General features: G+C 34.7%; 1 protein-coding gene across 1 annotated transcript in view; it reads right to left on the bottom strand.

Moving 5' to 3' along the window:
* LOC106076080 (kinase D-interacting substrate of 220 kDa B-like) overlaps positions 1-14,518 on the bottom strand; it is a 50,085-nt gene that overhangs the window by 19,638 nt on the left and 15,929 nt on the right. Inside the window, exons 2-21 of the mRNA XM_056037648.1 lie at positions 13,999-14,183; positions 13,485-13,583; positions 12,793-12,891; positions 12,296-12,394; positions 12,014-12,112; positions 11,344-11,442; positions 10,442-10,540; positions 10,121-10,219; positions 9,430-9,528; positions 9,055-9,153; positions 8,361-8,459; positions 7,862-8,039; positions 7,573-7,734; positions 6,579-6,758; positions 6,198-6,366; positions 5,917-6,065; positions 4,917-5,224; positions 4,673-4,777; positions 2,630-2,726; positions 1,280-1,458 (exon numbers count right to left, since the gene is read on the bottom strand). Of these exons, the coding sequence (XP_055893623.1) occupies positions 1,280-1,458; positions 2,630-2,726; positions 4,673-4,777; positions 4,917-5,224; positions 5,917-6,065; positions 6,198-6,366; positions 6,579-6,758; positions 7,573-7,734; positions 7,862-8,039; positions 8,361-8,459; positions 9,055-9,153; positions 9,430-9,528; positions 10,121-10,219; positions 10,442-10,540; positions 11,344-11,442; positions 12,014-12,112; positions 12,296-12,394; positions 12,793-12,891; positions 13,485-13,583; positions 13,999-14,112 (2,631 nt within the window). The 5' untranslated portion in view covers positions 14,113-14,183. The remainder of the gene's footprint in view (positions 1-1,279; positions 1,459-2,629; positions 2,727-4,672; positions 4,778-4,916; positions 5,225-5,916; positions 6,066-6,197; positions 6,367-6,578; positions 6,759-7,572; positions 7,735-7,861; positions 8,040-8,360; positions 8,460-9,054; positions 9,154-9,429; positions 9,529-10,120; positions 10,220-10,441; positions 10,541-11,343; positions 11,443-12,013; positions 12,113-12,295; positions 12,395-12,792; positions 12,892-13,484; positions 13,584-13,998; positions 14,184-14,518) is intronic.

A 14,518-nucleotide genomic window follows, 5' to 3' on the forward strand; every position in this document is an offset into this window, starting at 1 on the left:
CTCAGAAAAAAAATCCACAAAACTGGCACAAAAAAACGTCTCAAAAGGACCAATTTCATACAGGAATCTCTAAACCTAAAAAAGAAACACCAACTTGAAAAAATTACTCTGGAATCCTCGATACACTATAATGAATCTCCACCCTGGGGCGAAAGCCCTCTTCCTACTATAAGGGACCATATTGAAAACATAAAAAGAAAATCTGATTACAGACCAACAGAGCTCAAGGAAATAGTGAACTGTTTTCTACATACCAATTACCCTAGCAATCAGTGGATCAGAGTTTACACGGATGGCTCATCCCATAAAGCCACCACAAATGGAGGAGCTGGAATACTTATCGAATGGCCAGATGGAGGAAAACTAGAAAAATCCTTTGCAACTGGAGAGCTCTCTGACAGTCACAGAGCAGAAAGGGAAGCACTAGCACTAGCTGCTACCATGCTAGCAAATCATCCAAGTTCCCCTCACAGTCAGATTGTCTTTCTAACAGACGCAAAAACAACCCTCCAAAGCCTGCAAAACTCTGATTCCCCTTATATTAAAAACCTCAGATCAGCACTCACAAAGCTCAACCACAACAGCAAAAAAACTGTTATTCAATGGATACCAGCTCACATACAACTAGCAGGAAATGAGAAGGCTGACACACTCGCCAAGAGTGGGAGAACAAACTCACAAGTAAACTCTGCACTCTATCCAGAAGAAATGAAGAAATTAATTGTAGATAAAATAAATGAGAAATGGACTAGCTCCCATCCAAATCACAAGAAAGATGATGCTTACTATAAGCTATCCCGACAAGACCAACGTCTAATCTTTCGACTCAGGACCGGACACAACAGAATGCGACAACACATGTTCCGGAAGCTCAAAATTGGAACCAGTGAAATCTGCCCATGTGGAGTATCACCAGAAAATGCCGACCACGTCCTCCAAAACTGCTCTCTCTACCAAGAGGCCCGTATAAGACATTGGCCCCAATTCACCCCAATAGAAAGAAAACTATATGGAGAGCTCCCTGATTTGGAAACCACTGCGCAGTTCATCTCATGTATTGGTCTAGTCATATGAACACTCCAACATAACAATGAGAACGATGAAGAAGAAGAAGAAGAAGACAGTTCACATCGCATACATGACCAGACAGCCACCCAAATAGCCATGTCAATTAATTAATGGGATATGCATAAATAAAATGAAATGATTGTTGTAATCTAAATCAATTAAAGTAATATGAATAAATTATGATACTAAAATCTAAAATCCAATATTTTACCCTCATGGCTTTAGAGGGGGATGTGTCCCCCACATCTAGCTGATTAGATGTTGGATCTACTTGCTGTATACGCATCCCTTGTGACTGCAAGTAAAATGGCAGGTGGACCACATTTCTCAGATAATCAAATCCGTTCACATTGGTGTCTTGGAAAGATGAGCGCAAGTTTTGCTCAATTCCTGAAATCACACACACAAAATCAATTAGGCTAGAAAACAGACTGCTATGAGTGTAGAAAAACACAAAATCAATTAGGCTAGAAAACAGACTGCTATGAGTGTAGAAAAACACAAAATCAATTAGGCTAGAAAACAGACTGCTATGAGTGTAGAAAAACACAAAATCAATTAGGCTAGAAAACTGACTGCAAGGAGTGTAGAAAAACATAAAATCAATTAGGCTAGAAAACAGACTGCTATGAGTGTAGAAAAACATAATATCGATTAGGCTAGAAAACAGACTGCTATGAGTGTAGAAAAACATAAAATCAATTAGGCTAGAAAACAGACTGCTATGAGTGTACAAAAACAAAATCAATTAGGCTAGAAAACAGACTGCTATCTATGAGTGTAGAAAAACACAAAATCAATTAGGCTAGAAAACTGTCTGCAAGGAGTGTAGAAAAACATAAAATCAATTAGGCTAGAAAACAGACTGCTATGAGTGTAGAAAAACATAATATCAATTAGGCTAGAAAACTGTCTGCAAGGAGTGCAGAAAAACATAAAATCAATTAGGCTAGAAAACAGACTGCTATGAGTGTAGAAAAACATAAAATCAATTAGGCTAGAAAACAGACTGCTATGAGTGTAGAAAAACATAATATCAATTAGGCTAGAAAACAGACTGCTATAAGTGTAGAAAAACATAAAATCAATTACGCTAGAAAACAGACTGCTATGAGTGTAGAAAAACATAATATCAATTAGGCTAGAAAACAGACTGCTATGAGTGTAGAAAAACATAAAATCAATTAGTCTAGAAAACTGACTGCAAGGAGTGCAGAAAAGCAATGTCCTAACAACATCCACAATCAACAAACAGGAAGTGATTTACTGAAGCATATGTATGTCTTCACAAGTTGACCAAATTTTACTTTTCTACTGAATAGATTTTCATGACATTCCCTCTAATCACTATCATCTGTATCAAAGTAAATAGAGCCTACTGTATAACTAGACTTACTTTAGTTAGTATAAATTGATAGATGAATGAATACATTAAACAAATCAAGGGGTATGAATCACAAATGGTGGGAACGGATTAACCTTGAAAGTTTTAGTTACAAACTTCTAAAATAAAAGCATCATAGAAGTGTGAAATAGCAAAACATTTATCTACTAAGTTTACCTTTAATAATTATATGTGGATCTACAGCTAGTATTGTTATAAAGGGAGAGCCATCATCTGAGAATAATGACTTGACAGTATCCAAAACTTGCAGGACCTGCAGAACAAGGACAGAGATGATGATAGCTTAGTGGGAAAATCTATTCAAACAAAACTAAATAAACTAACATTCTCACCAAATAAGATATATATAATGTTTTAACTGAAAGGTTCAGGTTAGCTTTTACATTCACATGATGTTCATGAGTAAATTAGAATTCAGGCTCATATCATTAGTTGAAGAGAACTGACTTATCAGCTACTTACAGCCTGGAAGACGGAATATACATCCATAGCAGATCCGATGGAAGGCTCTTTAACCTGGCACGTCTTAAAGCCAAAACGAAAAGGCGTCGTATCTTGATAAGGGAGCTGCTGTTTGCCGATGACGCGGCACTCGTATCTCACTCACAAGGAGGTCTACAGAAGCTAGTGAACGCCTTAGCAGCTGCTTGTCAAGAGTTTAGCCTTACTATAAGTCTCTCCAAGACCGAAATCCTGGCACAAGACGTCGCAGAAATACCTATAATACAAATTGGGAACCACACCCTTTCAGTGGTGCAGGAATTTACCTACTTGGGTTCAACAATTGTCAGTAACCTAGACTTAGACATCGAGCTGACAAAAAGGATAGGAAAAGCTACCACAGCATTGGCAAAACTCTCCAAGCGCGTCTGGGAAAATGGTAAATTGACCACAGCGACCAAAATCCTAGTCTACAATGTCTGTGTTGTGAGCACTCTCCTTTATGGCGTGAAAGCTGGTCAACATACATGTACCAAGAGCACAGATTGAATAGTTTCCACTTGCGCTGCCTGAGACGCATAATGGGCATCTCTTGGAGGGACCATGTCTCCAATCAGGAAGTTTTGAGATTGGCCAATATGAACAGCATGTATGCTCTCCTGACACAAAGAAGATTACGCTGGCTCGGACATGTCACCCCCAGATGGTAGAATCCCGAAAGATATCTTATATGCTGAGCTTGTGGAAGGAGTCAGACCCAAGGGCCGCCCAAGACTAACATATAGAGATGTCTGCAAGCGAGACATGAGAGCCTCAGGCATCAGTGAAAGTATGTGGGAAAACATAGCCAAAGACCGGAGTGCATGGAGACAGACTGTGCTTGCTGGGACAACCCTTGCTGAGAACAAAAGAATTGAAGCGGCTTTAATCAAGAGGGAAAAAAAGAAAGCTGCCCTGTCTGCTAGCCCTAAATCAGAGGCATACACATGTACGAATTGTGGCAAAGTCTGCCGTTCTAGAATTGGCTTGATTAGCCACACCAGATTCTGCCCCGTCTCAAGATTAAGCCAAAACCAGTGACTCACTTGGGCGCATCCATTGCCTTTCGAGACAAAAGGAGCCATATATATACAGCCTGGTCGTGCGGTTTGCGCGCTGGACTTTCGTTCAGATTTATCGATGGTCCAGGGTTCAAACCCTGCCCGCTCCCATCCCCCGTCGTCCTGCGGGAGGTTTGGACTAGGAAGTAATTATCTTCAACTTTGAAGGAACATCCGAAACATGTAAAACATTTTACAACAAACAAACATTTTACTTTAACAGAAAAATGTGTTTGACATGTGCACACTAACAGAGCAATGTGGTAGAGTAAAAAGAAAGTGCATTAGAAATGATGATAACCATCATGACAATATTGGCAATGAGTAAAGCATAGAATATAGGAAGTAAAGCAATTCCTAGTAGAACTGCAGTCTATTGTCCAATCAAGGCAAAATATAATGAAGAGAAGATTGAATTCTTCTTTCTTATAATGTTGGAAGGCTCAGAAGACTAGACCAATAAATGAGAAGAACTGTGCAGTGGTTTCCAAATCAGGGAGCTCTCCCCAGAGTTTTCTTTCTATAAGGGTGTTATGGGGGTCAGTAACTTGTTCGGGTCTTTTGAGAAGATTGAATAATAAAGTTGGTTTACAGATAACCTCACCATATAATCTAATCTGACTTTAATACAGACCAAAGTTGTTTCAATTATACTGACCTTATCTTGTTCACAGCTGTCTAAGCCATCCACTATAACCACAAGTCTAGTCTGATCATCAGTAAAACAGTCCATGCAGTTCACCATTTTACTTAACAAGTCCACCTAATCAGATAAAAAATATGCATTTCACTTTATGAATACAAGCAAAAAGTTCTTGTAAAATTGGTAAGTCATGCAATGGCTGACATATAAAAGCCGGATCTTTTCTATTTTATGTTATTGTTTGAGAAACCGCTCTTACCTCTCTCTTCAACTGCTGCATGAATCCATCAATCTTTAGTTCCTCTATGTGCTCAGCCGCCCTGATGACTCTCTTCTTCTGAGAGAACACTAGGGCTAAGAACATCTGGCCCCAGGTATACATGTTGGCCACAACGGCCAGACCTACAATACTGGCCAGCGCTATGAGAACACCATTCATGACCACACTGTTCTCAATGCCATAGGCCACAGCAAGTGCAATTCCAGTCTGAATACAAATAAGTATCAGCAGGAAAATGACAAAGTAAGGAATGCAGCAGATAGACTTGAAGCTACTGCTTCTGTTTTCTGAAATTTACAAAGTATAATAATTGTATAAAACTTGTTTTTGTATTATTGAAAGAAATGTTTTCAAATTATTCATTTAAAATGTAATATTGCAAATTCTGAATCATTTTGTTATTTTAGCATAAAATGTTCAGATATGTCTACAAAAAAAAAGTAATTGCTATATCTGTTCATTTCATGTCTGTGCCAATTAATATTAACTATTAAAAATAAAGGGAAATTTAAAAAGGTGGTTTAAAAATAGAAATGATAACATTAAAAAACTTATGAATAAAATTCAAAATTTTCAATAGCAAAATTTCACAATTTGGCAAGAATAGTATTTTTTTTCCTGTCAAATCTTTGTGTGATCTTAAATGTTATTTTAATATTGCAAGATTTCTCTGTATTTTTTGATCTTTTCCTTACATCATTTTATGTTTGAACACTTACTAAATAGAGATAGGTCATTGCTTTTGTTCTTTGACGAATATTATCCTAGCATACTTCTTAAAAATATGAGTAAAAAATGTATTACTTTGTCTTTTAACAACATGGGGTCAGTTTCTATAAAACTAAAATTTTTAAAATAGGCTTTTAAATGTCATGATTATCTAACATTGTTCTCTCAAGCCAGTAGGGAAGTAAATAATTATTTATATATAAACATTGACACAATCAAGTGATGCTTTTGAGTAGGAGTATTTACTTACTGCTCAGATGTGGCTTAAAAACTCTGAAGAGTCTGGCTATAAAAATACCATATTCTTTCTCCACAGCATCACAAAGAGTCCCTATCATAGCAGCCAAGGACTTTTCACCCCCAACGCTAGTTAAACGTGTACACTCAGAGAATAGAAACCTGAAATCGTCAAATTTGTTATATTTTTTAACTAGCGACACAAAAAAATAGTTTAAAGCAATTATAACAATTGACATTAAAAGCAAAGTTGTGCGTCTAAAGGTTTATAAGTAAAGACATTTGAAAACTTACCTCACACAGAACTGTGCCCCAGACTGTTTATCTGCCAAACGTTTTTGCTTTGGTATACAAAAAAGCATCTGGATAAACAGCCGGAGTAATTTTTGCTTTCTGGCCAAGGCAACAGTGATTCTGTTTAAGTTTTCTATATCATATTTTCTAGACATGAATATCACCAGACCTGGAATTCATGTAGAGATTACATAATGAATGATAAGTTAGCATTCCAATGCAGTTTCTATATTATGTAACCAAAGACAATAGAAGTGCATGCTATGTAACTAAATCAGGCAAAATTCTTAGTTATCTATCTATAGTTCCGACTAAAATTAAAATAAAATACTAATTGATTATTTAAAGTAAGTCTTACTTCATATAATGTGTATTTCTTACCCATGAAACAGAACTCTATTGGAATGATACCAAGACCTATGGCCAAGCCATATATCCAACCAAAGGCCAGGCCAAATGCTTCTCCTACTATGGAGTTTATAATAAGAAGCAAGAAGGTTATAAGCCAGGACCAGTTCAGCTCTGCCTGATTGTTCTGCTGGGTAAAGGAGCCCATTTCAACTGGAAATAAAAAAACAATATGATTCTGTAATAACAATGAAAGTCGATTCATTTCAATTAATTATAAAATCATATATATGTAAATATCTATTCAAGCTCTATGTGAAGGCAAGCAGGACAACTGGCAACTTTTAGTCTCAAAATCAAATCCAGGTCTATTCGAACAAACATTAGTCTGGTGAGACAAAAATATTTTGTGTCCTAAATGTAGATAAGAAACTGGTCTAACTACATAGACAAGAACTTAGAATTCTTACAAAAAAAACATAGATCAAGAGAACTGGTTTCTTGTAGTGCCCCAACAACCTGCAGGACAAGTGGAGATGAAACAGCTTAGTAAACTCAATAAAACTAAGGGCAGCAAGGTAGTGCCACACAATGACTTCCTATTAAAAAGAATATTCTAGCTACTTGTGCATGCTTTCTGAACCTTGCAAACCAATAGCAGATTGTCACCGCCATGCAATGCTTTTGTGTGGAATAGATCCATTTATGTAAGCTATATTATCATAACATCAAGAAAAATTTAAATATCAGATGATAAACTTTTTTTTGACAGTAACCCAGCTCTAAAGGGTGCTTGACATTTATTGATATAAGTTGGGCATTGGTCTCTGTGCTGGTCGCTAGTTAGATACAGGTGAACTAACTATTTATCACAAAACATTTGTGCCTCTAGCCATATACAGAATGGAGTTTTCTGTTAACTTCCACTGATAAACTTTTTCTACATCTATTTGGAAGTCATAGCAGCAATATTAATAACAGAGAAAAAAAAATTCAAAGATTAAAATATTTCAACCTTAATACAAACCTCTGAGTTTATCCAGCAGAAATGACTTCCCACTGCCCCACTTGGCATACAGCCCCATGGTTATAGGTGTGATAAGACAAGGCTCACTCAGGATGTCAGCCAAAGCAGAGCTGTAGATTTCATAGCCTAATAAATTCTCAGCGTCAGTGGCATTTAAATTTCCTGAAAGTGATAAATATACAAAAAGCTGAACATACTGAACAACAGAAATATGTATAAGCCCCAGAATCAGAGAAAGTGATTTCAGAATTTAAACAGCCTGGTGTAAATAAAATGATTTGTAACTCACCATGGCCATATATCTGAGGCAAGATTCCCCGCTGGTGGTACGTGTCCATGCTGTATGGAGATTCCCCTGCTTTGTTTAAACGGTATAGAAGTCGACTGTGTCTTGGATTTCTAAGAAGTAACTCTGTAATTCTTTTACTACGAGCTCTTATAGCTATATGAAGTGCAGTGTCCCCTCTCTGTGTGAAGTGCCAATAACAAATGATTATAAGGTATTTTTTTTATTTTACTTTTTGTATATCTATACTGAGAATCAATAATGTAATTGATAATTTGTTTCACAAAAAAATGACTTAAAAAAACTCCACTACATTAGTTATTTAACTTTTAACATCTTAGTTAAGTCATGAAGTTCATCTGACTTTATCAAAAGCTTATCCTTCTACTAGATTATCTATAACAAGCTTAACTAATATACTGCCTTAATTAAACTGTTACATTCATACTAGTTTATCGAAACAAGATGATGTTAGTGCTATAACTAGTGCGTCTTGACTGACCTTATCACTGGCAGAGACTTTGGCCCCTTTCTCTAGCAGAAGTCTGACACATTCTTCATTTCTCATTCTAACAGCTCTAAGTAGTGGAGTGTCATCATCCTAGCAAGGAGCATTAAGTGATTAGAACATTCACTACATAAAACTGATTAGTACTATTGCTTTTTGAGTTACATCATCCTAGCGAGGAGCATAAAGTGATTAGAACATCTCAATACATAAAACTGATTAGTACTATTGCTTTTTGAGTTACATGATCCAAATGATATTCCCCAGTGCTTATAGGACCTGAAGAAACCAATCTCAAAAATTCCTTTGTAGGTAATCAAGCACATTGCCATTCAGAAACACATCCCACTAGGATTAAGAGATGAGATTAATGCCATCCATTACCTCTTTATATTAGGAAGAAAGACTCTAAATGAAAGGGGAGTAATTACAGTAATTTAGCAATAAATTATGTACATTTTATGATGATCCAATTATACTACTGAAATAAATCTATATTGAAAATATTGCGCTAAAAAATGAACAACCAAATGCTCTACAACAATTTTGAGTCAACTCGTAATTAGTGCGTTGATATTAATAAGAATTTCTATGTATGTGTGTATGTCATTCAAAGTGAACAGCTCGATATGTAGGCCAGGGGCTGAGCTAGTTGTAACCACTCCACTAGAATACAGTTCAAACTAACCTTTGTGCTCAGCTCTGTATCAGGATTACTTTGCAGGAGCAGTCGAACAATTTCAGTGTAGCCTTTTTCCACAGCACAGTAGAGAGCACTTTTACCATCCTGAAATTAAATACACAATAAAGTATAAATTAGTTTCAAGCATTCTGAATATCTAATATTCAATTAATAATTTTACACATTCCCCCCCCCCCCCCCTCCCCATTTTTTGGGCATCTTTTTCTTTTATTTCCTTGATGAGAATGTAATACTTTATCCAAGAAAAGAAATAATTTATTCATATATATTTTTTTCTTTCTTCAAGATTTCACGACTAACATAATCCAATGAAATGAAATTGAACCCCACGAATCCTAGCATGTAATCATGTTACCTCACCTGTCCAGGTACATCAACATCAACATATTTTTTGAGGAGTGCTCTCACAATGTCCACATGACCTCCTTTCACAGCATGAATCAAAATGGAGTCTCCATTCTAGGGAGAAAAAAAGTAAACAACACCCATACAACTGAATGAAATATGTTTGCTTATTATGTTTTATAACATAGTGTGCAGAATCAGTTGACAAGACATTGCATGAAAACAAACCGCGGCCAAATAATGAAATTGTTTTATAAACGAATAAGTGTAGAGCTCCTTTAGTGCAGTAGTTTTCAAATTTATCTCTAGCTATTCATTTATTTTATTGCAATAGGAAAATTTATGTTATACATTTACCCAAACATCTAGTAAAATACATGTGGAAATAGTCAATCAATAAGCAAAGTACTTTTTGTAGAATTACCAACAATTATAAATCAATATGATGAAAAGAAACAACACACAAAACACAATAAATTATTTATTATTTTTAGTGATTATCAAAATGATGTAATATCAATTATAAATTACTAAGCTTTGAAAATAAGAATATAAATAAACAATTTGAACACAGAAGTTTCATGTTCTGCACTAGACTAGACTCTTAGCCTAGAACTAGTTGCTTTTATTTTTTTTTTAAATGTATGAGACTACAAATAAATAATTTTTTTCTATGAAGTAGAATTAAGATTAAAAAAAAACATACTCTGTCTGACAAATTGACATAGGCTCCTTTTGCCAACAAATCATTCACTATTTCAAAATAGCCTTCTCTTGCTGCAATGGCCAGGGCTGTCAAACCATCCTGGGGGGTCAATACACAACATTAGTTTAATTTATTACCTAGCATTAATTGATAAGCTTCTTAGATGCATGGAGTTTTTTTATGGTAATGTAAGCAGATATCTATAATTCTGCTTTATAAACACAGTGTTAGATTATTTAATTTGATTTTTTAGAGGGTGAAAACCCATTCTACTATAATATGTAAACAATACCAAAGTAAAGCAGACATCATCTAGCATACCTTATCCGTAGCGTTCACATTTGGATCGTGTTGCAGTAGAGATCTGACTGTATCAAAGTGCCCGCCCTTAGTGGCAACCAATACTGCAGTCCAGGAGTTCTACAATACAACAAACAATATTCAGTGAACCAATCAGTGCAATAAAACCTAGGAAGCATAAGAATAAACTATCAATACAAAGTCTAATAATTTACAATGCAGAAAAGTCCAAGAGGATCCCAGGAAAAAAAGGTTATGGAAAGCTTTTTGTATGATATATATTTTATTATCCTCTGTAGTCTTCACCTTTTGTTAAACAATAAAACAAAACCAAAAAAAAAAAACAACAAAAAATCAAATGCCAATGTTTAAAAATTGTTATTGCTATTTTTTAAAGTCTCTAAAAAAATGTAGTTTGACAGACAATGTACCAAAGTTACAAGGGGAAAGGGGTTTTGATGATGGCAATAAAAAACAACCTAAAACCATACGTTGTAGACACAAACTTAAAAGTATTCATGACTGACTTATAATTATAAAACAAAGGACGTGATACTTACTGCCACAATGCTTTTAAGCAAATACTACATTCAAGCTAACTACTAGACATATCAATGTACTCTTCAATGAAAAAACAAACTAAAAAGTTTCTAAAATGAATAAAAAAACTGAGAACAAATGTATCCAATTTGCCTTAATTAAGACACCATTGTTTAAACTTAAACTACAATCAACAGAGAGTCGATTGAGCCCATAAGCCTTTATACCATTTACAATAAAAACATTTTATTTTATTTTTCATAAAGAGCTTTACAACAACATATTAAAAGATGAGGATTATTAATATTTAACATAAACTGGTGTCGACCAGTTAAAGTTGGTTAGTGCCCTTTCGGAAGCCTGATCTCAATGTATTAGCTCACCATGCCAGAGGCATCCACATTTGCTCCTTCTCCAAGCAAGGCATCCACAATCTCAGTGTGTCCTTTCCTGGCTGCCCAAATCAAAGGAGTGGTGCCATACTGGAAACATATTGAACACAGCACTCATCAAATGTAGAACACAAAATTTAAACAGAAAAAATGAATCGACAGATTTTCATAAAAATGATAACTTCATCAAAGGCGTCATGGCTGTTCACACTAAAACAAACAAGTCAAGAAATTTAAAATAGGGCATTGTTTCAATGATAAACTAATTATTAATAGTAGAGTGATGAAGAAAGCAACAAGAAAGACTTGTTCAAATATGCCTGAACCAGGAAGTACAGTGTAAGCTACATGTAGAGAGATGAATATATTCACCCTCCTATGTCAAGGGACATGTTATTTCATTTGAAATTTTTACATACCTTCAGAACCCCTTTGTAACAAATTTTATACCCCCCCCCCCCGATTGTTATTTCTATCAGAATGTTTCATAACTAAATTTTCAAAAGCCCAAATTATTCTACAATAGACAGGCCCCAATGCCTCATTAGTTAACACTCTTTATGGAACCAAGGGAACATGAGGACGAAGACAACCAATTTTTCTGTTTGACAGACATTAAAACAAGTCAGAAAAAGCTGGCTAAAAAATTTCTTTCCACTACCTTATCTGGCATATTCACTTTGGCTCCTTTGTCTAACAGCAACTTGACAATCTCAGTGTGACCTCTGCCTGCAGCCCATGACAAGCAGGTCATATTGTGCTAGGAACAGACAAAATTAAATGTGAACAAAATGTTTATTATCAACATGAACCTTATAAATATATGCAAAGTTGAGCTCAGATTTAAAATCATATTTTAATTTTTTGATTATGAATGTAAAATATTGAAAATAAGTTTGATCCTTAAAAAAAAAAAGGAGCAGCTATGTTGCTGTCTACTTACATCTGCTTTCACATTTGGGTTAGCTCCCCTGTCCAGAAGCTCTATAACTACATTGGTGTTCCCCTTGTAGCAGGCCCACATCAGTGGTGTCCAACCACACTGCACATATAAAGTTATAGGTATACATGTCAAAAATGAAAGATAACCACAATGACATTATTAAACTGACAGTCAGTTGCAAAACCACAGGATTTATTTTTGACAAAAGATCTAGGAAGATAAAGAGTGAGCCCAGTACTATGACATACAGTTAAGCAAGATGTGTGGTCAGAATACAATAAATTACTTTTATTTCCTTTACTGAGATGATTAGGTTGAAGCCAGAGACTTTAGACCTTTACAAACATATTATTTTTTAACAGAATTTAAACCCAGGACTTTATAACCTGCATTTTAGCATAAAGTTGATCACACCATCCTATTATCTGTCATAATCTTTCAAAATTTTGTTGCATTCTAAAGCCAATAATGAAGAGATTTGATCTTAGACTACTTACCATATCAGCATGTTCAATATTCACATTTCTCTCTAGTAACTCTATCACAATTTCTAAATGGCCTTCTTTACTAGCACAAAGTAGAGCACTCCAATTTTCCTATGTAGACACAAAAGTCATGTTCATTATATTCCATAACAACTAGTATTTTTCTGTTCACGTACCAGCTGGGATTTAACTATTTCACATCTTTGGACTAGTAACTTTGAGTTACAAGCTGGGCAGGTTAGATGTTCAAGGCTATCATCAAAATAAAGTCACTAGAGAACATAGTGTGAAATCTTGTACTTCAGTAATAACTGGACAGGAAATGACACAGAAACAAAAATCGAAGGCAAGAAAAAATGGAAACTTTTGAATATGTTCACAAACAGAATTTAAGAAGATGTATTCCTAATTTATCATAATCTTGAAAAAAAAAAAATCTTTACAAGTAGATTGTGATGCTGTAGATATCTTGTAGGTGTACATAAATAATATGAAACATAAATTAACTTTTGAATAAACAAATTGATTTGAAAAGATAATTTTGCTTTACGGTTTGTTTTGTAAGGGTATCATCTTCAATTATATTTAAGGTAATGTCAAGTTTGGAATTAGATTGATCCATTGACCATTATAACTTAAGAAGAAATGCTTTTCAGTGAACTCCAAGTCCCAAAATGTATAAAAAAAAAGAGAACTTCACTTACATTATCCACAGCATTGGGATCAACACCTGCCTGAAGCAGCTCTTTCACAATGTTCAATGCTCCTTGCTCACTGGCCACCATTAAAAATGTGCATCCATTCTGTAGATTAAAATTTACAAGAAATGATTAAGCACTAATATGAAACCAGAATGCCCAAGGCTTTATCTGTGTGCGTTGTAAATCATAGCTTTATACAGCAGAAAGAATGCTTCAAGAAATAATTATAATTGTTTGCTTTAAATAATGATCAAGTATCCTGATTCCTGCTAAATACCTGTCAACATTCTTCATTAATTAACATTCTTTGTAATTAGTAATTTTCCTACAATTATTGCTAGCATGACAAGACAATCTGACTACAGTAAATAAGATTACATTTTAATGTGCATTCTATACATTGAACTAATATAAAACATCCAAATAAACATATTATATATCTACAGTAACTGATATTTAGGCAAAAACATATTCAATTACAGCATTATTTTATGTAACAAACTGGTAATAAACTCACAGCATCTCTTTCCTCTAGATTCACATGGCCATTTTCCAGCATACTGTGGACAGCAGACAAATCTTTCCTAATGATGTTGTCCCAGAGAAGCTGGGCTTTAAAGCTGGTCGTCATTTTGGCTTGTGTCAGTAGGTCACTCAAAACAAAGAAAATAACAAAAAGACCTAACTAGATCATCATTTCACCTGCCAAAAAGAAAGAAAGATATTAAAATAGAATAATATAGTGATAATATTAGCAAATTAAATAGAGAGGGATATTACTAATGCAGCTCTGTTAATAGAGCTTTTAAGAAAGTATTAAAAGAAGTGGTTCCTTAAAATATAACAATTGCTACAGTGCTGTCAAAAAATTGAAAAAAATATTATTTTATTCATCCCATTAAAGATAAATGAAGTTTGATCACATTTTGAAAATTTGCATATTACAATTTTAAAACTTTCATAACAAACTAGTCCTTTTATATAAACAGACCATTACAAGCTATAATAGTTCTCAAACATATATGCCATTAAAGTAG

Source organism: Biomphalaria glabrata, chromosome 8, assembly GCF_947242115.1.
Source record: "Biomphalaria glabrata chromosome 8, xgBioGlab47.1, whole genome shotgun sequence".
Classification (NCBI taxonomy): domain Eukaryota; kingdom Metazoa; phylum Mollusca; class Gastropoda; family Planorbidae; genus Biomphalaria; species Biomphalaria glabrata.